The 23433-nt window shown below is 38.6% G+C and overlaps 2 protein-coding genes across 3 annotated transcripts in view; one reads left to right on the top strand and one right to left on the bottom strand.

Annotated features, from left to right (window-relative positions):
* The window catches only part of COL6A6 (collagen type VI alpha 6 chain), a 154553-nt gene extending 132443 nt beyond the window's left edge, over nt 1-22110 (top strand). Inside the window, exons 36-38 of the mRNA XM_002759687.6 lie at nt 1722-2393; nt 5394-5487; nt 18298-22110. Coding sequence (XP_002759733.5) covers nt 1722-2393; nt 5394-5487; nt 18298-18508 — 977 coding nt within the window. The 3' untranslated portion in view covers nt 18509-22110. The remainder of the gene's footprint in view (nt 1-1721; nt 2394-5393; nt 5488-18297) is intronic.
* Nucleotides 5644-23433, bottom strand: part of PIK3R4 (phosphoinositide-3-kinase regulatory subunit 4) — an 85351-nt gene continuing 67561 nt past the window's right edge. Inside the window, exons 19-20 of one of the 2 annotated variants that reach the window (XM_054247176.2) lie at nt 23316-23424; nt 5644-9549 (exon numbers count right to left, since the gene is read on the bottom strand). In XM_054247176.2, coding sequence (XP_054103151.1) covers nt 9442-9549; nt 23316-23424 — 217 coding nt within the window. In that variant the 3' untranslated portion in view covers nt 5644-9441. Of the gene's footprint in view, nt 9550-22007; nt 22539-23315; nt 23425-23433 lie in introns of those variants that run through there. The other variant, XM_017965868.4, reaches the window with a different exon arrangement.

Here is a 23433-nt window from a genome sequence, read left to right as displayed (position 1 = left end):
CTTTCTCTTGACTGCACAGAATTGATTCAGGCACTGGCAGTCTCACTCAAAGCAATTAAAGTGCTTTACATTCTGTGGGAGATACATTCCACCCTATGTATTCTCAGTTGCTCTTTCAAACATGTCACTTACAACAGTGTGCTGGTACGTTGCATAGTCAGAAGTTGCACATGAGAGACTGGGGATAGATTTTGGCTTCATTTCTTGGCTTAAACCCTTGTTTTGTCTCTTAGGCATATAATAAAATATATTTTGGCTGTTGTTTCCTGCAATTAAAAATCCTACAAAACTGAGCAAATGGGCAGCCTGCTGTCCCTGATTTTAGAAACTGCTTTGCACACAGGTGACTGTTCTATCATTTGACTATTTTACAGGGCCATAAAATTTTAGTAAATTTCAGTAAGGGAACCATAACTTATCCAAAGTCACATCTTTATTGAGTCCATGAACCAGACTGAAGTGAGAATTTTGTTACATTATCCCCTAGGATCAGCACGCTGGTTATTAATCTTTCATCTAATAGATTTTATTCATGGTCCATTCCTATATATCTAGTACCAGCTGTCCATACTCATGTTACTCCATTTCTCTTTCTTATCTTTGGTTTTTAAAGAGGCTATTTTTATACTCAACCATCAACCATTACTAGGATTACAAAATTTCAGTCCTAAAAAGGGTCTCTAGGTGAGTCTGGTCCTACCACCTAATTTTGCAGAACTATGCTGAATTGAGGCCCAGTGGTGACTTGGTGAGGGGCACACAGCTTGTTCCTGAAACAAGACCAAAACCCAAGCATCCCAGCTCTCAGGCCAATGGGCCTCCCCACTACTATACCACCTGGCCTCATCTCTTAACAATAAAACACTGACTTCATATATAGAAACTTCTAGAAATACTGGTGTGTCCTTTGCCAAAATTATTTTACTCTCCTGGCCACAGTTTCTTCTGTAAAATTACAAGATTAAATGACCTCTAAGATCCTTCCATTTCCATTTTTTTATTCCTCTGAATATTCATTGTGGTCATATTCAATAAAATCCCCTCTGTTTTTATTACTATGCATTCTTTTGTTAAATGAGATATGCATATTTATAAAATGATCTCATTTAGGAAAGGCCATTAATATCCAATATTCATTTAACAAACATGTATTGAGTTTTCAACTAATGAGCACTATGAGATGCAAAGATGAGCTTTGTCCTTAAGGATCACTCATAGATAGACACTGAGTTATAAACTTACTTAAATTGAAATAAAAGATTGCTTTTTTCACTTTTACTTTTATAGCACTCCTTCATAGTAGAACATCTGAGCATAACGATAAGGGCCATTGGTCTAACCTGTATATTTAAGATCTAGAGCAATCAGTCACTGTTATGTTGTGATACAGTATACCCTTGCATGCATGAGATAAATTGTCCACTTCAAATGATACAAACTTGGGACACAGCCAAGATTAAACTTCTTTGAAAACAGCCTAATCTTTAAGAGTCTGATAGCATTAGCAAATGGAGTCCAAGACACAGGCTGGGTATAAAAGCTGCACTTTTGGGAGACAGATGCAAACCATGTCCTAAGAAATCCTCCTGTTATTCATATTATTTAGTCACTATTTTAACATCAAGGACTATCCAGTTTCCAGATGTCAAAATATTTGAGATGCTATCGTCCCTTTTCTTTCTATTTCTACTTAGTAACCCAAAGCGACTTTTGGTTCACAGATGTATGCAAGCCAGATGCCGCTTGTGACCAAGCCAGACCACCCCCTGTGCAGTCTTACATAGATGCTGCTTTCCTTCTGGATGGTTCCCGGCACATGGGAAGTGCCGAATTTGAAGACATCAGAGCCTTCCTGGGAACACTATTAGATTACTTTGAAATCACCCCAGAGCCGGAGACTTCTATCACTGGAGACCGGGTGGCCCTATTGAGCCATGCTCCCCGTGACTTTCTGCCCAACACTCAGAAGAGTCCAGTCAGAGCTGAGTTCAATCTTACCACCTACAGCAGTAAGCGCCTCATGAAGAGGCACGTGAAGGAGTCAGTTAAACAACTAAACGGAGATGCTTTCATTGGTCATGCCTTACAGTGGACTCTGGACAATGTCTTTTTAAGTACACCCAATCTGAGAAAAAACAAAGTCATATTTGTGATATCTGCTGGGGAAACCAGCCATTTAGATGGGGAAATCTTAAAGAAGGAATCCTTGCGAGCCAAATGTCAGGGGTATGCCCTATTTGTGTTTTCCCTTGGCCCTACTTGGGATGATAAGGAACTGGAGGATCTCGCCAGTCACCCTTTGGATCACCATCTGGTTCAGCTTGGCCGAATTCATAAACCAGACCGCAGTTATGGTGTGAAGTTTGTGAAGTCCTTTATAAACTCAATCAGGCGTAAGTCATAAAATCTATTCTTCTCTGCACATTAAGAATATACTTGGTATTCCTTAAAAAAAAAAAAAAAGTTGATGAGCTAACATGGATTCTTGGAAACCTCTTGTTTGTCTTCAAGGGCACTTCAGGGTCAGAAAGGAAAATATATAATGACGGATGGTAAAAGGGAGGAAATCTCTGATTCCTACGCATTTTGTTTTCTGACTCATTTTTTTTTTATGCCTCTGGTTCCTATGGAGAAGCAATCATAACAAGCAGCTGTCTTCTGAAGCAGTGCATGCCGGGGGTGCAAAGGCACAGCCCGGACTTTAGCTACAAAGTAGAAATCCTTGCCATGTAACCTTAGCACACTCTGCTTTGATGGAAAGTTTCATCTGTAACGTCACCAAAAAAGAGAGCCAGAGAAAAATTAAACACTTCTTGGCTTTTCTTTCACAAGTTCCTGAGGCAGAGTTTGAAGTGTTAGGAGATTTTACCTGTCAGAATAAAAAATACAGCCTTGCAGAACTTTCTTAGACTTGTTAATGGCACTTTTTATGATGTCAGTAATTAGTGTAACTGATGCCCAATAAAAAATAAACACGGCTGCATTTCTTAGAGTAATCCATTTTGGAATGAAATCCATATGCAATCCATTTTGAATGCAGCAGGATGGATAAAAAGCTATATTCTAATATGATTCTGAAGGGTGAAAAGCACTTGGTAGGATTTGCAAATGTTTTCTTGGTAAATGATCTCTTGGAGTCCAGATAGAGAGAAATGAACACACAGGTAAAAGAGTACCCAGTGTAGCTCAAGTGAGGTCTTGATTGTATCTCAGATGTGCCTCTGATATGACGGAGCAAGCCCAGTTAAAGCTTATAGAGACACCGACTTACCAGTGCAGGGTGAGGTCTAAGGAGCATTGGAGATTATTGTTGGGCTGATAGTATATCCTCTACTATTCAAACTGACTCGAGGACCAGTAGTACCAGTGTCACTTGGGAGCTTGTTAGAATGTAGAATCTGGGGACCCAGCCCAATCATTCTGAACCAGAATCTGCATTTTATAAAGATCCCCAGGTGACTGATATCTATATTATGGCTTGAGAAACACTTGGATGGGAACAGTGAGCTCCCAGAATGAAATTTACATGGATGTATTCTGGAATAGAAACCAGAAAGAAGAGCTGAGCGGGGAGAAAACTGGGGATGGGGTCATTCTGAATGAAGAAAGATATCATAAGGCATTTGTAGGGGTAAAATAAAAGTAAACCTCGAAAGACTGATAAATTTGTAAAGAAGCTCTCATCAGGCAAAAAGTTGGAGGAAGTCTTACAATGGAATTTCCTTCCCTATTCCTCCAAAATTCATGGTAGTGTTCCATGAGCAATTAGTCAAATTAGGTTATTAGATAAATGGCATCACCTACCCCCCGCCAACTGAGGAAAGGTAAAAAGATGTTTTAAGAAAAAAGTACTTGGGGAACATGAGAGATACATAAAGTACTTTGGGAAAACTACAACCTTGATGAAATTATACACCATCCTTCTGGAACTTAGATATCTATAAATCTCCAATCTTTAAAATGTAACTATAAAAGTACAAGTCAAGAAAAACTTTGCATAATCATGTTCAAGTCTACATGCTTGCTTCCATAGCAGGCCCACAGACTTGCAGTAATGCGTTCAACATTAACGTATATTTATTAGGGAACTGCTCTGAGCCACCCACTGTTCTGATGCTGGATATCAAGGAGCGACTGAAACAGTCTTGGCTACTGACTGCCCTTCTGGGTCTTCTGGTCTTGCTCCCTCGCTTTGTGGCTCTTATTTAAATATACTGCTATAGGCCGGGCGCGGTGGCTCACGCCTGTAATCCCAGCAGTTTGGGAGGCCGAGGCGGGTGGATCACAAGGTCAAGATATCGAGACCATCCTGGTCAACATGGTGAAACCCCGTCTCTACTAAAGATACAAAAAATTAGCTGGGCATGGTGGCGCGTGCCTGTAATCCCAGCTACTCAGGAGGCTGAGGCAGGAGAATTGGCTGAACCCAGGAGGCGGAGGTTGCGGTGAGCGGAGATCGCGCCATTGCACTCCAGCCTGGGTAACAAGAGTGAAACTCCGTCTCAAAAAAAAAAAGTATATATATATATATATATATATACTGCTATAATAGAGTTGGCTATCAAGCACAGTCCACATCAAAATCAACATATTTTCTAAGAGAAACAAAACTACTGACAAACTTAACACAGATAAAATTTAAAAATCAGGTGCACAGTAAGGATAGCATCACTTACGCCATTTGGTCTAGCACGCACAGTCCTACCTACAACAGCGGCTCTGGAGATGGTGTTGAATCGCAGCCCAGGACAAATCTGCTACTTAGGATGACCCTGGGTTAGCAGGAAAAGATCTAGTTGTGCTTAGCAAATCTATTTTATTTAATACTTCAAAGAAATACATAATACATTTTTAAGAATTCCCATCAAAAATGGCTTTTGGATGTTTACATGATATAAAAAGGCATGCTTTATTGTGATGAAAAATTAATTCGCCTCCAAATGAAATGAGCCACTAATGAACTGAACCCAAGATGTTAGTGCTGATGTTACTGTTGTTAGTGATTCAAAGACCACAAAGAAAAGGTCTTTTTTCCTTTACATTTTTGATATTTCAAAGGAGCAAATAATTAGCTACTCTTGTTCATATCAATTAAAAGCCAGATCATTAGAACTGGCTCATGATACCTCCTCTAATGGTTGGCCCAGTTTAGCAGCTAAGAGGATCTTACTGAAAAGTTAGTTGAATTCACCTACAAATTCAGAAGGGATGTGTTTTCTAAAGTCAGTTTTAAAGATTCCCGAGAAATCTGCTTTCATTTCATGTGACTACCTTAGTTGGTGTTTTTCTTGATGACTACTTAAAACAGTAAAATGGCACTTTGTATACTGATCAGATTGCAGTAACGTTAACAGTCATGAATAAAAGACTCATCACAGACTTTTCTTTTCTAGGTGCAATCAACAAATATCCACCAATAAACTTCAAAATAAAGTGCAATAGACTTCTCTCTACAGATCCAAAGCAACCCCCACCACTGTTCCGAAGGTATTGTCTGCTTGGTATTACTTGATAAATGAAAATGCCCCCTACCTTTCTTATCTCTATTTTCCTCCTCTTCCTTTTCGTCCTTCTTCATCATATTCAGACAAAAATCTATTGCTATGTGATATTAAAATATAGTTCAAAGGCACAAGAGATAACTTTTTAAATTAAATTGATTCACTTTATTATTTTTTATTTCTCTTACTTTAGGTGCATACTATATCTGGCATTTCTCCCTATGTTATTCCTCCCCACCCACCGCTGTCTCTCCCCTAGCCCCTCAACCATCCCCAGTGTGTGATGCTCCTCTCCCTGAGTCCATGTGTTTTTGTTGTTCAACACCCACCTATGAGTGAGAACATATGATGGTTGGCTTTCTGTTCTTGTGTCAGTTTGATGAGAATAATGGTTTCCAGATTCATCCAAGTCCCTACAAAGGACACAAACTCGTTTTTTATGGCTGCATAGTATTCCATGGTGTATATGTACCACATTTTCTTTGTCCAGTCTATCATTGATGAGCATTTGGGTTGGTTCCAGGTGTTTGCTATTACACAGGGCTGCAATTAACATTCGTGTGCATGTGTCTCTATAGTAGAACGATTTATAATCCTTTGGATATATACCCAGTAGTGGGATTGCTGGGTCAAATGGAATTTCTATTTCTAGATTCTTGAGAAATAGCCACACTGTCTTCCACAATGGTTGAACTAACTTACACTCCCACCAACATGTAAGAGTGTTCCTATTTCTCCACATCCTCTCCCATATCTGTTGTCTCCAGATTTTTTAATGATCACCATTCTAACTGGCGTGAGATATCTGTGTGCTTTTGATGTGCATTTCTCTAACGACTAGTGATGATGAGCATTTTTTCATATTTGTTGGCCTCATATATGTCCTCTTTTGAAAAGTATCTGTTCATATCCTTTGTCCACTTTTGAATGGGGTTGTTTTTTTCTTGTATATCTGTTTTAGTTCTTTGTAGATTCTGGATATTAGCCCTTTGTCAGATTGGTAGATTGCAAAAATTTTTTTCCCATTCTGTTAGTTGCCGATTCACTCTAATGATGATTTCTTTTGCTGTACAGAAGCTCTGGAGTTTACTTAGGTCCCATTTGTCTATCCTGGCTTTTGTTGCCATTGCTTTTGGTATTTTAGTCATGAAGTTCTTGCCTATGCTTATGTCCTGGATGGTTTGCCTGTATTTTCTTCTAGTGTTTTTATGGTGTTAGGTTTTATGTTTAAATCTTTGATCCATCTGGAGTTAATTTTAGTGTAAGGTGACAGGTAGGGGTCCAATTTCTGCTTTCTGCACATTGCTAGCCAGTTTTCCCAACACCATTTATTAAACATGGAGTCCTTTCCCCATTGCTTGTTTTTGCCGGGTTTGTTGAAGATCAGATGGTTGTAGATGTGTGCTGTTTCTTCTGGAGTCTCTGTTCTGTTCTATTGGTTTATGTCTCTGTTTTGGTACCAATACCATGCTGTTTTGATTACTGTAGCCTTGTAGTATAGTTTGAAGTCCAGCAGCATGATGCCTCCACCTTTTTCTTTTTGCTTGGGATTGTCTTGGCTGTGCAGGGTTTTGTGATTCCATATGAAGTTTAAAGTGGTTTTTTCCAGTTCTGTGAAGAAGGTCATTGGTAGCTTGATGGGGATAGTGTTGAATCTATAGATTACTTTGGGTGGTATGGCCATTTTCACGATATTGATTCTTCCTAACCATGAGCATGGAATGTTTCTCCATCTGTTTGTGTCCTCTCTTATTTCGTTGAGCAGTGGTTTGTAGTTCTCCTTGAAGAGGTCCTTTACATCCTTTGTTAGTTGTATTCCTAGGTATTTTATTCTCTTTGTAGCAATTGTGAATGGGAGTTCACTCTTGATTTGGCTCTCTGTTATTGGTATATAAGAATGCTTGTGATTTTTGCACATTGATTTTGTATCCTGAGACCTTGCTGAAGTTGCTTTAAATGACCACATTGATCTGACAAATTGTTTTTTAAAATGGAAAATCTAAGTGTTGAAATAAAACACCCAAATGGGACACCCCAATGACAGTGAGCATGCCTCATGACCACATTGTGGTTTCTAACTACCTTGAAAAGGAACCAGAGTTTCTTAGAGAAAGTCCTGATTTTAGACTGCAGCTGGAAAAACGTGCTATGCCAAAAAGCAAGAAAATCATTAAAAACCAACAATGTCTTTTGAAAAGAACAAAGGAAATGTCTTGATGGGATTCCCACTGGCCTAATTTTGAGTAAGTTGAATGTTAGAAAGTATAAATATAATGAATTGTAACACTTTGAATTTTTAAAATTCACGAGTTTATATAGATACCCCCCAAAATAAAGGAAGAGAGAAAAGGTGATTCTTTATACAACAATGCTAGCTAATACATGTAGAAGGAATGGTAGAATTAGATAATCCCCAGTTTGTGGTTCACAATGTAATAACAATGTTAATAACAAATATTTGATCATGACAGAGTGCCAAAACAATGTGTTGTTGAGGAACATGAGGTCGTTGAAGAACAGGCTGTTTAAACAAGTCTTGCAGAACTACTCACATGCTAGTTACTAATTACAAACAGGAAAATGTTTACATTTCCAGATTGCCTTTACATGGGGAGATCTGGTGTTACGTGCCTCCCAAGGGGATGCAGTGGGAGGTATGCAACATTACTTCCGTGAGCATCTTGCTGGACCTCAGATAGGATGTTTGATTCAAGTCTAATAATGTGTAAACCACTGGATGAGTCCAGAATCTAGAATGTTTTTCAGAACACCTTGCCTACACTGTTTATAGGTTTCATATCATGAAGAAGAGAGGGACATGGGGTGCTGTGACAGAATGGGAGACACTAATGAGATAAAATGGTCAGATGTAATTGTGTGAACCTTAATTCGATCTAAGATTGGAAAAAAGCTAATAGAAATGACATTTGGGGAACAATCGGGAAAATGTGAGTATGAACAATGTTGGATGATATTATGTGAATATCCTCGTATGTGATAATAGTATCATGTTTTTATAGGAGAATGTCTTTGTTCTTGAGATAGGTATGCTGATGTACTTAAGAGTAACATATATGATGTGGGCTGCAGCCTGCCTTCTGATGGTTTTCCTAAAGGGAAGTAGGATAGGGTACGTGTGTGTGAATATACATGTACATTATATACATATATACACATAGAGTAGCAAGATAGTAACAGTTTAGGCTGGGCGCCATGGCTCAAGCCTGTAATCCCAGCACTTTGGGAGGCCGAGGTGGGTGGATCATGAGGTCAAGAGATCGAGACCATCCAGGTCAACATGGTGAAACCCCGTCTCTACTAAAAATACAAAAAATTAGCTGGGCATGGTGGCGCGTGCCTGTAATCCCAGCTACTCAGGAGGCTGGGACAGGAGAATTGCCTGAACCCAGGAGGCAGAGGTTGCGGTGAGCCGAGATCACGCCATTGCACTCCAGCCTGGGTAACAAGAGCGAAAACTCTGTCTCAAAAAAAAAAAAAAAAAAAAAAAAGTAACAGAGAATACAGGTGAAAGATACACAGGTATTTATGGTTCTGCTCATTCTAATTTTCTTTGAATTTCACAATTTAAAACAAAACTTGTAAAACTTAGTGAAAGAGTAAACAGAGTACTAAATGTGTCTGAAGAGAAGGATAATGAACTATAAAAAATGCTGAAATAGAACGCAGAGATGATCAAGAGTTTTAGAGACAAAATGAAATGGAAAGATCTAACCTGTATCTAATTGGAAAGATAAGATAGAAATAATGAGAGTTGCCGGGCGCGGTGGCTCAAGCCTGTAATCCCAGCACTTTGGGAGGCCGAGGCGATGGATCACGAGGTCAAGAGATCGAGAGCATCCTGGTCAACATGGTGAAACCCCGTCTCTACTACAAATACAAAAAATTAGCTGGGCATGGTGGCACGTGCCTGTAATCCTGGCTACTCGGGAGGCTGAGGCAGGAGAATTGCCTGAACCAGGAGGCGGAGGTTGTGGTGAGCCGAGATCGCGCCATTGCACTCCAGCCTGGGTAACAAGAGCGAAAAACTCTGTCTCAAAAAAAAAAGAAATAATGAGAGTCAATATTCAAAGACATAAAGAGATGATCATTTTCTAGAACTTATGAATGACATGAATTCACAAATGAAGAAAAAAGATATAACAGGCAAGATAAATAGAAAGCAGCAGTTGGGCACAGTATGGGTAAATACAGGACACCAAGACAAAACTTAAAAGCGGCCAAAAAGGCCAGATCATCTACAAATAAATTATAGTTAGGCTGGTAGGTGATTTATCATTTATAACAGTGAAAACACAAAACTATTGAATGAACTAGTGGAAGAAAATTTTGTCAACTTAGAAAAACTATCTTATGAGAATTTAGATTTTACAAAACAATAGTTTACTACAAAAAAAGTCTTTACTTAAGAAACTTCAAAAGTATGTATTCAAGAAAAATAAAAAATGACCACAGAAGGAGGGAATGAGATGCAAGAGGCAATAGTAAATAATATAATTTGTATTTACTTAAATTTTTTGTTTTCTTTTTTGTGAAACAGACTCTCACTCTGTCACCCAGGCAGGCATACAATGGCATGATCTTGGCTCACTGCAACCTCCACCTCCCAGATTCAAGCAATTTTCCTGCCTCTGCCTCCCATATCTGCTGGGATTACAGGCGTGCACCACCACACCTGTAATTTTTTTTTTTTTATATTTTTTAGGAGAGACCGAGTTTCACCATGTTGGCCAGGCTGGTCTCAAGCTCCTGGCCACAGGTGTTCCACCTGCCTTATCTCCCAAACTGCTGGGTTTACAGGCATGAGCCACTGCATCTGGCCCAAACAAATGTATTTTTAAGTAATATATCTAACTTGGGGGATTACAAAAAAGCTATACTTGTTAACAAAGCTATGAAAATAAAACATTTCACCTGGTGGTTTTAACAGAAGACAGTTCTAAGACTATAAATATTAATAAGTATTTTTGATTTAAATATGAGAAAAGATAATCCTGTATTATTAAAAAATGAAGACTTGAACTTTAAGGAAAGAAAGGTAATACTAAAAAAGGAGGGCAATAAAAATATAAGTCACAGGAAGATAAATGGAGTTAAAAGATTCTAGGAGCTTGTATCATTTGTGCTACAGGTTTGGCTATTGAAAAACTTGAGATACTTTAAAAATGCAGTACAAATTTTAAGGGCACAAATGAAAAAGAAAAATAGAAAGTAACTACCAAAAATCTAGTGAGGGAAAATAGGATAAAAAACAACAATGTAATAAATATTGTTAAAAAATAAAAAGCCAAGAAAAAAAAGTTTCCTTAAAAAAGCAAAAAAAAAAGGTAGAAGACATAAAGTAAGACAGCAGAAGCAAGTCCATTTAAACATATGAGTGATCACAAAAGTACATGGATCAGACCTGCCAGTTACAAGAAGAGATTGATGGATTTGATTTTAAAACAAATTAAAATCCAAGTTCAACTGCTTTCAAGAGACACATCCACAATATAAGGAAATGGAGCGGCAGAAAGTAAAATGATGGAAAAAACATACCAGGCACATATCTAAAAAATAAAGGTAGAATACTATGTTTATATCAGATAAGATATACTTTTAAATAAAACCATTTCGTTAGGGACAAAGAGGATGACTGCATGATGAACAAGTGTTCAATTTATGAGGAAGATAAAACAATTTTAAATTGATGAACATCATAAAATTAAAAAATATACAAAGGAGAAACTGAAAAACCACAAGGAGAAATTGTCACTGAAACATCATCAAAATTTGAGATTTCAGTACACTAGTTTGAATAATAGGTAAAGCAGACAAAAATTAGTATGATATAAAAGATTTAAATGTAAGTAACAAATGATTTAACAGACACATGCAAGCCCTGAACAGAAAAATTAGACATTCATCTGGAGAACATATGGAATATTAACAACTATTAACTCAAGGTGTGGAGTGTTTACAGGTGTTCCTTGTGCAACTTCTAACTTACAAAGCAAGTATCAATAAATCTCTGAGAATTGGTGTCATACAGTCCACATTGCCTGACCACAATGCAATTAAATTAGAAATTAATTACAATATTTTAAAAACTTATACATTTTAAAGTCACCTTTCTGAATGATGGGACAAAAAATGTTAGTGAAAACTTAAAAATACTTAGAATTGTATAACAATCAAAATGTGATATGTCAAAACTGGTAGGATGCACCAAAAGTCATGATTTAGGAAATTTTATCATCTTAATTCTCATGTGAGGAAAGTTGTTTTAATTCAAAAAGCTCATGAGCTGAGCATTGACCTGAAGGTGTTATATATTTGAAAAACAAAAACAAAAAAACAGACTATGTCCAAAGGAAGTCATGTAAAGAGAACTTAATTTTTTAAACCATTAAGCTATAAAAGAGAATATCAACAAAGGCAAAAGTCAGTTCTTTCAAAATTTAAGAATGTGCATATATATTGTATCTTTAGCACATATGAATATTGCTTTTTAAAAATTAGAAATAAGTGAAATCAAACAGGAGTGTCTTTCTGTGATAAATTATTCTGTACAAACACACATATACATTACCCAGCCACCAACCACAATCAAATGTGCACCAGCACCTGGGACCCACACTTAAGAAGATAACTTTAGCAGAGTGCCTACTTTTATTGTGTGGTGTGTGCATTTCCGTGTGGTGATCAAGGCCAAGGAGGCACTCCTAATACACCTCTGAGAAGCCTCCACCTGGAATCTCTTACTTAACTTGCCCAGGGGAACTGTCCAGCAGCAAATAACTCCTGAAGTCAAGCCTAAAACAAGCCCGTGAAGTAAGTCCAAGAAGAGCAGGGCTCCCCCTGCTGCAGGTATCTGGCAGCTTGGAAAAGGGACTTAGATGGGATGCTGAGCATGTGACTCTTGCCTAGGACAGCATCTTTGGCATGGAGGGTTCATTAAAGCTGGTGTTAAAGTGGTGTTTTCTCCAAGTCAGGCTAAGTGCTACAAGCTGGTTAGCTTGCACAGGGCCTGGGTGCTCAGTAGTGCACAGCACTTGGGGTTTAGTGTTCTGCAGTCACTATTAATGTTATTTTTGAATTGGAGTTTTATAGTGAAGTCCAATGGGATAATAAAGTGTTGGGGAATTGGTGTTGGGGAGTCAGGGCCTGGAGCCTTGTTCACTTGCCAATCCACCTCCCGCCACTTCCCCGGGACTGGTTCTCACAGACCCCTGTGTACCTTCCAGCTCCCTAGGGTTACCCCACCACACCCTCCCCTAGACTCGGAGGCTTAGGGTCAGTTACACTCCCACAGTCTTGGCACGGGGAAAGTAGCAGCCATCCACCCCAGGCTGGCAGTGCCACACTGCATTTGCCTTTTGCCCACCTACATCTAGGCTCCCAGCACGTCCCAGCCAAGAGGCTGCAACGCTCTAGAGTAAGCTTGTCCAATCTGTGAACTTCAGGCTGCATGAGGCTCAGGACAGCTTTGAATGTGACCCAATACAAATTTGTGAATTTTCTTAAAACATGAGATGTATTTATTTATTTTTTTTTAAAGCTCATCAGCTGTTGTTAGTGTTTGTGTATTTTATGTGTGGTCCAAGGCAATTCTTCTTCCAGTTGCCCAGGGAAACCAAAAGGCTGGACATCCCTACTCCAGAGGACCACCCCTCTGCTGTAGGTTGGGATGGCCAGCCAAGGGAAGGGGAGATGCCTGGCTCAACTCTTGGCTATTGGGAGGAGAAACTCAACTGCTGGCCACACACCAAGTAAAGGGAATGGGGAAGCATACCGAATAGCGAATAGAAACTTTCATAGTAGATGGAGAGACTGCATAAGGAAGAAAGCTTTGTTCCCCGCTTTTATTGCATTTTGCCTTTGGCTCTCCACATATGTAGCCAGCCATCACTGCTACAAGGATACATGTGGGAGCCAACCTATGCAATTAAAAGGCATTTTTGATAGCTTTCTGTTTGCAGAGAAATATAAGTGGGAGGAGGGGCTCTACAGTGCTTTTGGACAGGAAGTTTCTTCCTCTTTCGCCACACTACCCCAGATAAACCGAGTGCTCAGCTTCTCCTATGTATGTGAAATGGTGAAATGTCAGCAAATGGCTGGGGCATCAAGGAATTGAGACAGGAAATCCATACCACTGTCTGAATAACCCAGGCCGCCTCTAAGTGACCAAAGACTCTAATCAAAAGTTAAGAGCCACACAGCTGCTTCTGAAACTTCCTGCCTGAGCCATTCAAGAGAAGTGAGGCAGAATTGAACACCCAGGATTAAGGGAGATGAGAATACCTGCTAGGCAAGAGGTCTGGGCATAAAGACCACTATCAATGCCTCAGAATGACTTGCATAGGAATTAGGCCATTCTGCTGTGAGATTGTGAGAAATACATGTAGAAGCTGGTGCTTATCAGATAGAAAAGGAAGGAGCTGAATCAAACCACAAGCTACCAAGGAGACAGATGGCCCGTGAGGGTGCAAGAGCAGAGTAGCCTCTTCGTATAAGCACTTAGATCTGCTCAGAAACAATAAAGGCAGAAAGCCACCTGTTTATTGTTTCATCCAGCCAGGGAGGAACCTGTGCCAGACTTTAAAGCCCTGACAGGCCAGAGCCAGAACAACTGAATTGTAAAAATGGACACAACTACTAATGTCATATGAATAATACATCTGTTATAATTCTAATTTCCAAAGTAGTTTTCTAGACACACAAAATGTAAAATAATTCTGGAAATAATAATCTTGTCTGCATTTTCTACTCCAGTGCATCCAGTCAACTGGTAAATGCAGCGTGGCTGACTCTTGAATACTTGCATAGATAGAGAAATCTGATCATAGAGAACTACAATTTGTCCCACCTCACTTTATCTAGAATTTGTCACATTTGTCTTTCCACAAACTTTACTGTGGAGTTGAACACAAGTTGCAAAATAGACGATGTCATTCTTCTTTGTCTTGACAACCTACTGTTGGAGTTACATATTAGCAAATAATTATTTGAACAATAGAGAGTAGGATAAAGAGAAACAAAGTCTTATAATTCCCAAACTGAGTAATCAAATGATTCTTATTAAATGATTATTGCTGGGCATGGTTGCTCATGCCTGTAATCCTAGTACTTTGGGAGGCTAAGGCAGGCAGATCACTTGAGGTCAGGAGTTCAAGACCAGCTTAGCCAACATGGTGAAACCTCCTCTCTACTAAAAATATAAAAACTTAGGTGTGGTGGTGGGCTTTACCTGTAATCCCAGCTGCTTGGGAGGCTGAGGCAGGAGAATAGCTTGAAACCGGGAGGTGGAAGTTGGAGGTTGCAGTGAGCTGAGATTACTCTACTACACTCCAGCCTGGGCAACAGAGCAAGACCCTGTCTCAAAAAAAGGATTTCAAGTACAGACTCCTACATCTAACACAGTGAAAAATGGAAATTCAAAGATATGGTATTAATCAACTTTTTTTTTTTTTTTTTTTTGAGACGGAGTTTCGCTCGTTACCCAGGCTGGAATGCAATGGCACAATCTCGGCTGACCGCAACCTCCGCCTCCTGGGTTCAGGCAATTCTCCTGCCTCAGCCTCCTGAGTAGCTGGGATTACAGGCACGTGCCACCATGCCCAGTTAATTTTTTGTATTTTTAGTAGAGACGGGGTCTCACCAAGTTGACCAGGATGGTCTCGATCTCTTGACCTCGTGATCCACCCGCCTCGGCCTCCCAAAGTGCTGGGATTACAGGCTTGAGCCACCGCGCCCAGCCAATATTTAACTTTTTGAGAATAAAAATAATTGAGAAGGGAAAAAAGATAGCGATATCCTGCTATACAAGTACTTAACTAATTTAACAATTTTTTTCTTAACAAAGATGGGGAGGAAGAGGACAGTAACTAAACCTGCCATAAGAGAAAACAAAGGACCCAGTGGAAAAGAGGGCAGGTGTGAAGGGCATGGGGAAGAGACCAGTAAAGATAAGACCATGAAAACAGCGTGCTTCAGACTCAAAAAAGAATGCCCTTCCCATGATCAGTGGAGCCATGTTCTATGCATACAATTATCACTTTGGGGAATTTGAGTTTACAATGCTCAGTCTGGAAGATAATAAGGAAATGCTATGAAGCGGGGATAGCTCACTCCTGTAATCCCAGCACTTTGGGAGGTCAAGGCAAGACTGCTTGAGCTCGAGTTCAAGACCAGCCTGGGCAACATAGTGAGGCCTCAGCTCTCCAAAAATAAAACAATTAGGTGTGGAGGAACACATCTGTAGTCCCAGCTATTCGGGAGGCTGAGGCAGGAAGATCAGATCAGGGCTGCAGTTAGCTATGATGGCAACACTCCACTCCAGGCTGGGTGACAGTGAGACCCTGTCTCAAAAATGTGTGCGTGTGTGTATGTGTAAATATGTACACATATATACATACTGGGAAGAGCAAAAATGAAGGGATGTGTGAGAAAATTCTATTTGCAGTGAAATTTAGCCATGGCTGCTGTTCTTGGTAGATGTGTTTGTTGGTCAACTTTCTACATCTCTGATAGCACTGATGGAAGTGAACTAAGATATGTTGGAATTTGAATTTCAGAAGCCCAGACATACAGTATATAATGCATGGAGGCTTTGGAGTCTGTGACATGAATGGCATGATTTTCTTTGTTGTTTTTATGTTTCTTTACACTTATCTCTCTTTATAGGTGAAAGAAAAAGTATGTTTTTATATGTGTGTGACAGAGGTGAAATAACTTTTTAAATTTGTTTTATCTCTTTGACTATACTCATTTTCTAAATACTGATTTTTTTTTTTTTGAGAGGTCAGATTTTACAGCTGGTAAAAATAAGAAATGGACACCAATGTATATTGCCACTGTTTTGATTTCAACGTTATGAAGTTCTCTTCAATCCTCCTGTATTACTCTACAATGCATTGCTATAAAGGAATAGCTGAGACTGGGTAATTTATAAAGAAAAGATGTTTATTTGGCTCACAGTTCTGCAGACTGTACAAACATGGCAGCAGCATCTAGTGAGGCCTCAGGAAGCTTTTACTCATGGTGGAAGATGAAGGGAGAGCAGGAAAACATCACACGGCAAGAGAGGGAGCAAGAGAGAGGAGAGAAGGTTCCAGGCTCTTTTAAACAACCAGCTCTCACATGAACTAAGAGCGAGAACTCACTCGTAACCACAAGGACAGCACCAAGCTATTCATGAGGGATCCACCCCATGACTCAAACACCTCTAACTAGGCCCACCTCCAACACTGGAAGTCCATTTCAAACTGAGATTTGGAGGAGACAGACATCCGAATCATATCACTTCCCTTGACTCTAATTCAGCTAATTGCTTAAGTTTATTAGCATTGAGAAGTGTCTCTCTTTTTATACCACCAGCTTTCATGCAAATTCATCCTACAAATATTTATGAAGAGCCTGCTGTGTGCCAGGCTCTCATTCATTAGCTGTCCTGCCTGCCTCAAGCCATCTGTGTTCCTGTAGTTCTATATCCATTTCCAGATGCTTCTGATAGTATATTTATCATCTCACTTTCTTACTCCAAATATACTGATCGTTCTCCATAGTGTCCTGAATAAAAATCTAGCAATGGCAGTAACACTGAACTCGGTCTCAGAACAGCTGGGTTATAGTTCCAGGTCCAGCTCTGCCATTGACCTTCACCTCTATGCATGTCAGTTTCCTCATCTGTATCCAACAGAGCACCATGGTAATTAGTCTAGTGGACTTTAGTTGTTGCTCACAACAGGAGTTATTTTTCATTCCCACTTTACACCTGGAGAAACAAGGGTCGCTCTACTTAAGTGATTTGCCCAAAGCTGCTCAGCTAGGGGCTAGAATTTAAGAATGTTTTTGGATCCAAAGCTTTTTTCACAACATCCCTGTAAAATAAGATTGTTTGAAACAGCCCCCTTTGTGTGCTGGCCAATACAGAGGCTACCCGCTATGTGTGGTTATTTAATTACAATTAAATTTCAGTTCCTCAGTCACACTACATTTCAAGTACTCAAAAGCCACGTGTGGCTCATGGCTGCCATACAGGCAGTACAGATTCTAGGACATCTGTCAGCATAGGTTTTTCGGACAGGCTCTAAGTTCTAGTTAGCACTTGGCTTCTATGATTCCCTGATTTCTCAACCTGTCCTGAAAGCCCTTCCAGAGCCTGACTCTAGCTCCTTTACTGTTGGGTTACTCGTGACTCCCAGCCAGGCTCTTTACGTGCCTGCCAGACTAGGCTCTATTTCTATGTCTCCCGTTGTAACTAACACAGTGCCTTCTATTAAGCAGGTGGTAAACATATGGATAGATGGACCTATGGAAGAAAGGAAGAGATGAAAGAAGGGAGTGGCATACATTCATGCTTTCATTAGACATACTGATTGAATGACTGCTATGTGTTAAGCACTTTTAGGTTCCTGGGATTATTACACTCAACAGACAAGGTCTCATGAAGCTTCTTTCTGGTTGGGTGGAAAAGTGGGGAACAGATTATAAAGAGGTTTACAGGTGAATAAAAGTTCAGCTAGTGGACCAACCATAGGTAGATCTGAGTGGTAAATATTCCATGAAGAAACTTTGCTGCTGAAATAATACTTTTGCATACTTTGATGAGATGTCTCATTTTTCAGCTTCTGATTTATGAGCCAGAATAAGTACCCAGTTTAATAATTTTAAAATTACCCTGGAGGAAGGCTACAACAAGGAAATGGGTGAAAGAATTTAGTAAGACAGACTAATACGTAGTCTATTAAAGCTGAAATGGCATTTATCTTCTGTGATGTTCTCTTTTGTTGTATAGCTTTGTTCCTGGACCACATAAAGCTACCCTGAAAGAAGATGTGTTACAGAAGGCAAAATTCTTTCAAGATAAAAAATACCTTTCAAGAGTAGCAAGAAGTGGCAGAGATGATGCTATTCAAAATTTTATCAGAAACACCTCCCACATTTTTAAGAATGGAAAAAGGGTGACAAAAACTGCTCTTAAACGACACGGTAAAAAAAATGCTTGAACAACATAGCCTTAGGAAGCATGGTAAGACTCTGGACTTAAATAAACTAAATCTGCTGCCAGAACTCAAGCAACAGTTTGTAGGTTATCAGGTGACTTGACCTCCTGTATTCATTGGTATTGATTTATCTTGTTCATTTATTTGACCACTCCTGACAATTCCAGCACTCTAAGACTGATATATCCAAGAACTGTTTCATTAGAAGACAGAAGAATGAAAGAAGTGTTCTGAAAAGTCTAATGGAGACATAATTTGAAGGTAAAATTTTTATGATGTATGCGTATGTTTGCATGGGTTTAATTCTTTTGTCTCTGTCCAGTTCATTTTCTGCACTCATCCTCCTCTCCTTAGTAATGTCTAATGCTCATCTATTTAACCAAGTTATTTTTAAATGTTTTAAGCCACTCCAAAATTTACCCTAGAAATGGATGCTGTTTATATATCATCTTTTTAAAAATTTGACCTTCCATGACTATTCCATTTAAGCACACCACTGTGGGAGTTTGCTTGGACTGAAGAGAAAGGATAATTTTCTCCAGCTCTAAATCCTCCTAAACTCACTGAAAAAGTCATTAATTCCCACAGAACATAAACTACTGCTTTTGAGCTAGAAATTTTCTCTTCATTATGAAGCTTACTCCCATTTTGAAGGAGCTTCAAATTTTGATGGACTTTTAGTCTGTCTTTCCTCTTACGGTCATTTATTATTTTCACTAATCCATATATTCTTTAGACAAGGAGAGTCAAGACACAACTTGTCACAGATGAAGCTCTGAGTTACTTTTACCTATCAGGTAGCTGTTCAGTCAGTAATAAACAGCACCAAAACATGACTGGCAGAGCTCTTAAAAACACCCTTAAATACACACAGTGTGGAAAAACATAAGAAAACTGTGGTTTTAATCTACAAATTCATATGCAGTTGTAGAGATGCTAGAGATCAGAGTAAGTTTAGAGCAGGAAAGGTTTTAGAAGTACCTGGTCTCTAGCAGCATGCTCTGATGGCTGTGTCCTCATCTGCATTTAATTTTTATTTTTATGATAGGGTTATTTTCAACAACACCCAATAACTATAGCGTTATTTAATTTTAACACAATGTTCAGATCTTACTTCAGTCTAAGGGCTGGCTCCACAGTTGGTAGCAATGGCCCTGTTAGGCCAGAATATCCCTCTCTTTGGGAATGGAAAGAAGCCCTGCTTGGATGCATGGAGCAGATGGATACTGACACCGAGGACATTCAGATTTTCTTTCCTATACCTATGTTCATAAAACTTGGAAAGAAAATTTATCTGCAGTATTTTTTGTAAAACCACTTCTGCCATTCTTACTCAGGCAAATCCAAAGACAGTACCTAATGTCTTCAGAGGAGCAAGAAATTCAAGGAGTTACATATCACATTCATACTCAGGTAATAGAGAAGAATAAAACACATCAGGTTTGTTTCATCTATCCTAAGTGGTGCTTAGGGGTTCAGGAAAAATGTTTCCAGTACAGGAAATTAATGAGCAATATTTACGATATATTTTAATGAAAGGGATTTTTCTGGTTAACTTTGAGTTAAGCACAAACTCCTTTTGTTAATTGTTACAAGTACTATTAAGGTGTATTTGTCTCTTTTTCTGCACTGGCAAGTGAAGAACACCAAACAAATATTCCCTTGGCGACAGATTATTTTTAGCATTGAATTACTAATAGGTGAGAGCTCTAAGGCATGCTGCAAATGGAAGTTCTTTTCTAAAAATCCCTAATATTACTATTTTCCCTGATTTACCTCTTTCTCCTAAAAGTGGAAACAGCAAAAATTAAGTTGAAGATAAATTTAATAACGCCATATTTAAACCAGGAATCACACAAGCAGGACGCTCCTTTGACTGTAAAGGAACTGCCTCCCATTATCTCTGCACTGAGCTATGAGTCACTTTTTTTTTAAGTAGAGGTTGAAAGGAGATGCAACTTAACATGGCATCAGATTGTAATACTTAGAATTCAACCAAATAACTTTTTTTTTTCCCAAAACTGGGGCTCTTTTGTGGGGCAAGGGGACAGAGAAGAATATCTCTGGTAAGGGGAGAAAAGGATATCTCTGTCATTTTTTCCCTCAGCATTTCCCACATTTATCAGTCTGACAGCTTATCTAATGGCTCCAGGCTGAAGTCCATCTCAGCATTACAGTTTATATATCAAAAAAAAAATTTTCCCCAACCCCTGCAGACTCTAAATCTGACTTAGTAGCTAGAAATCCTGTAAATATGGTCTTAGCAAACTTTAAGGGAAACAAAGGCAACATGACAATGACAAATTTGCAATTTCTACTAATCCACTAAGCTATCAAGCCTAGTTAGACTATCACTCCTAACTTCGAGGTTTCTGAACGACTGGGCATTTTTTGTCAGTAAACAAGTAACTGTAGTTTTGTTGTTTACCTGTCTAAAAACTAAGTACGGTTGGCTCTCTGTAGCTGTGGGTTTCACATCCATAAATTCAACCATGGATAAAAAATATTCAGAAAAGAAGGATGGTTGTGTCTGTACTGAACATGTACAGATGTTCTTCTTTTCATTCTCTAAACAATACAGTGTAACAACTATTTATAAAGAATTTACATTGTATTAGGTATCACAAGTGACCTAGAAATAACTTAAAGTATATGAGAAGATGTGTGTAGACTATATGCAAATACAGCATCATTTTATATAAGAGACTAGAGCATCTGTGGCTTTTAGAATCCTTGGGAGGTCCTGGAACCAATACCCCAGAGATACCTAGGGGTGATTGTACTGAATCATGAAACTAGATATATACTTTGTAAACCATACATACTGTAACTTTTAGTTATATAATTATAAAACTACAGAAAATTCTTAGAGTATTTCTAAGCAAGTAGGCTCTTCCCTTGGCTGAGATTATCTATTCAACCTTTTAGTTTTATAGACTCATGTAACTAATTTTAAACTAAAATATTTTGAATATAATAAACCCTCCTACAAGTGCATGAGAATTAAATACGGAGAGAGTCTGTATGCAAATAGTAATCCATAACCTTAAAGGGGTTTATCTTAGTGGAAAAGACCAATTTTGGCCTTTTAAAAATATAAACGTCTGGTGTATTATTTTTTAACAACTTTAGTTTTCTTTTTCATGCGTTCAATAGTCTATGCTGGATAAAAGCAAGTTGTTGGGCCCAGTGTCAGAATTTATGGTATAGCCCATAAAACATAATGGCCAAGAAGAGGCACACTTGTATAACTAATATGTTGGAAATCAATTCTACAGTGTTAGATAACTAATAAGGCAAATTGTAAAACACACAAGATATATAAGACAGAGCAGAAATAGCACAATATTTAGAGCCCAGAGATTTGGACCTAACACCTAGTTTTGTCGTTGATTCCTTGTGATACAGAGTCTATTTCTTCACCTTAGAACAAATGCTGCTAAAATTTACCATTTAAAAACATCACGGAAAGCACAAACTGTTAGGATGCATGAATACTGACTGCTTTGAATAGCATTTTTAATAGCAAAAATGTGTTTACTATAATAGCTTACAACCATCTTTTCAACCATCTTTTTCAATACAAAATAAACATTTTCATATTTTACATTTCTCATCTCTGTAACATCATATACAATAAAAATCCCAGACATTATTGGCTGGCTGAGTCTTGCAAAGAGATGCATAAGTAAACTAGTCAAGTACATCTTAACCATTTTGGGTATGATTTAGTCATAAAACAGTAATATAGACATAATTTTGAAAGTTAAGCAAATGAATCCGTTCTTTAGAAATGCCTTTTCTCTTGAGTTACAGTAGTATATTTATAACTTTATTACAATTTATACAAATCAGTAGATTTTTATTTCCACACCTTCACAATCCCATCTCTAGAAGCAGTTACAATGAAGCCCTGTGTTGTCTGGAATGTGGCAACATCAGTGATGATGTCGTGATGTCCCACGGGCAGGGACTCTGGGCCCCTTCGAGGGGTGTCATCACTTGGTCCTACTTTCTGCTTATTCTGAATTTCCTGTTTGGTGATTAAAAGTCAGGGAGAAAGCCGGAAGTTAAACTCTGTACCACATTCTTCCTCCCGTCAATAGTCGTGCTTCTGAGATGCTCGTGTTGTATTTAAGTCAACACTGTTTGTAAAGTAGTCATGCTTTCACAAATACACTGAGCAAAATAAGGAGCCAAAATGACATTCTAGGGTCCTAGTCATATTTCATGAGTAGCCACTTATAAACATGGTAAACTTATTTCAGGCCAATATTGTGTGCACATTAACTTTTGCCAACATCAAAAGAAAAAAGGGATAGAATACTAGCAGATGTTCTAGTACTTCTAAAGCTTATTAATATTTGTCATGGAGGAAGCACACTTTCACATATGGAGCACCTACTCTCTCTGGCCCAGGCACCAAAGGTATGTTTTCTTACTTGAAGTTTTTGCCTGAGTTAAGAATACAAACTTTACAGTGCCAACAGCCAGGTTTGAATTCCAGCTTTCTGTTTCCTAGCTGTGTGATCCTGAACAAGTTACTTAACTTCACTGTGCCTTTTTCATTTGTAAGAGGATAATAAAAGTGCTTCTTTATGATGTTATAAAGTACCTACTGGTCAACTGAGCTATCACCTATATGTACTTATTTTACCTTAACAAAAGTTAATTTTTTTTAATAAAGAAAATTCAAGAAAAAATAAATTCAAAGTACTCCTCTCTTGCATCAAGCCATTTATCTTAATTCTGTTTACAAAAGCCATGTTTATGCTTATAAAAATTGAAAGAAATGAAAAGACTACTGTACCTGGACAACTTCAGTGCCTTCAATTATTTTCCTGTAGTAGGACACAGATGGGGAACTAGTACTTCCTGCAACAACATAGGACCTTTCTGGGTAAGCCAAGTCCCAAAACCTACGGAAG

This window comes from Callithrix jacchus, chromosome 17, assembly GCF_049354715.1.
Source record: "Callithrix jacchus isolate 240 chromosome 17, calJac240_pri, whole genome shotgun sequence".
Lineage (NCBI taxonomy): Eukaryota > Metazoa > Chordata > Mammalia > Primates > Cebidae > Callithrix > Callithrix jacchus.
The sequence above is the reverse complement of the archived record's forward strand: the minus strand, read 5'-3'. Positions and strand labels throughout refer to the sequence as shown.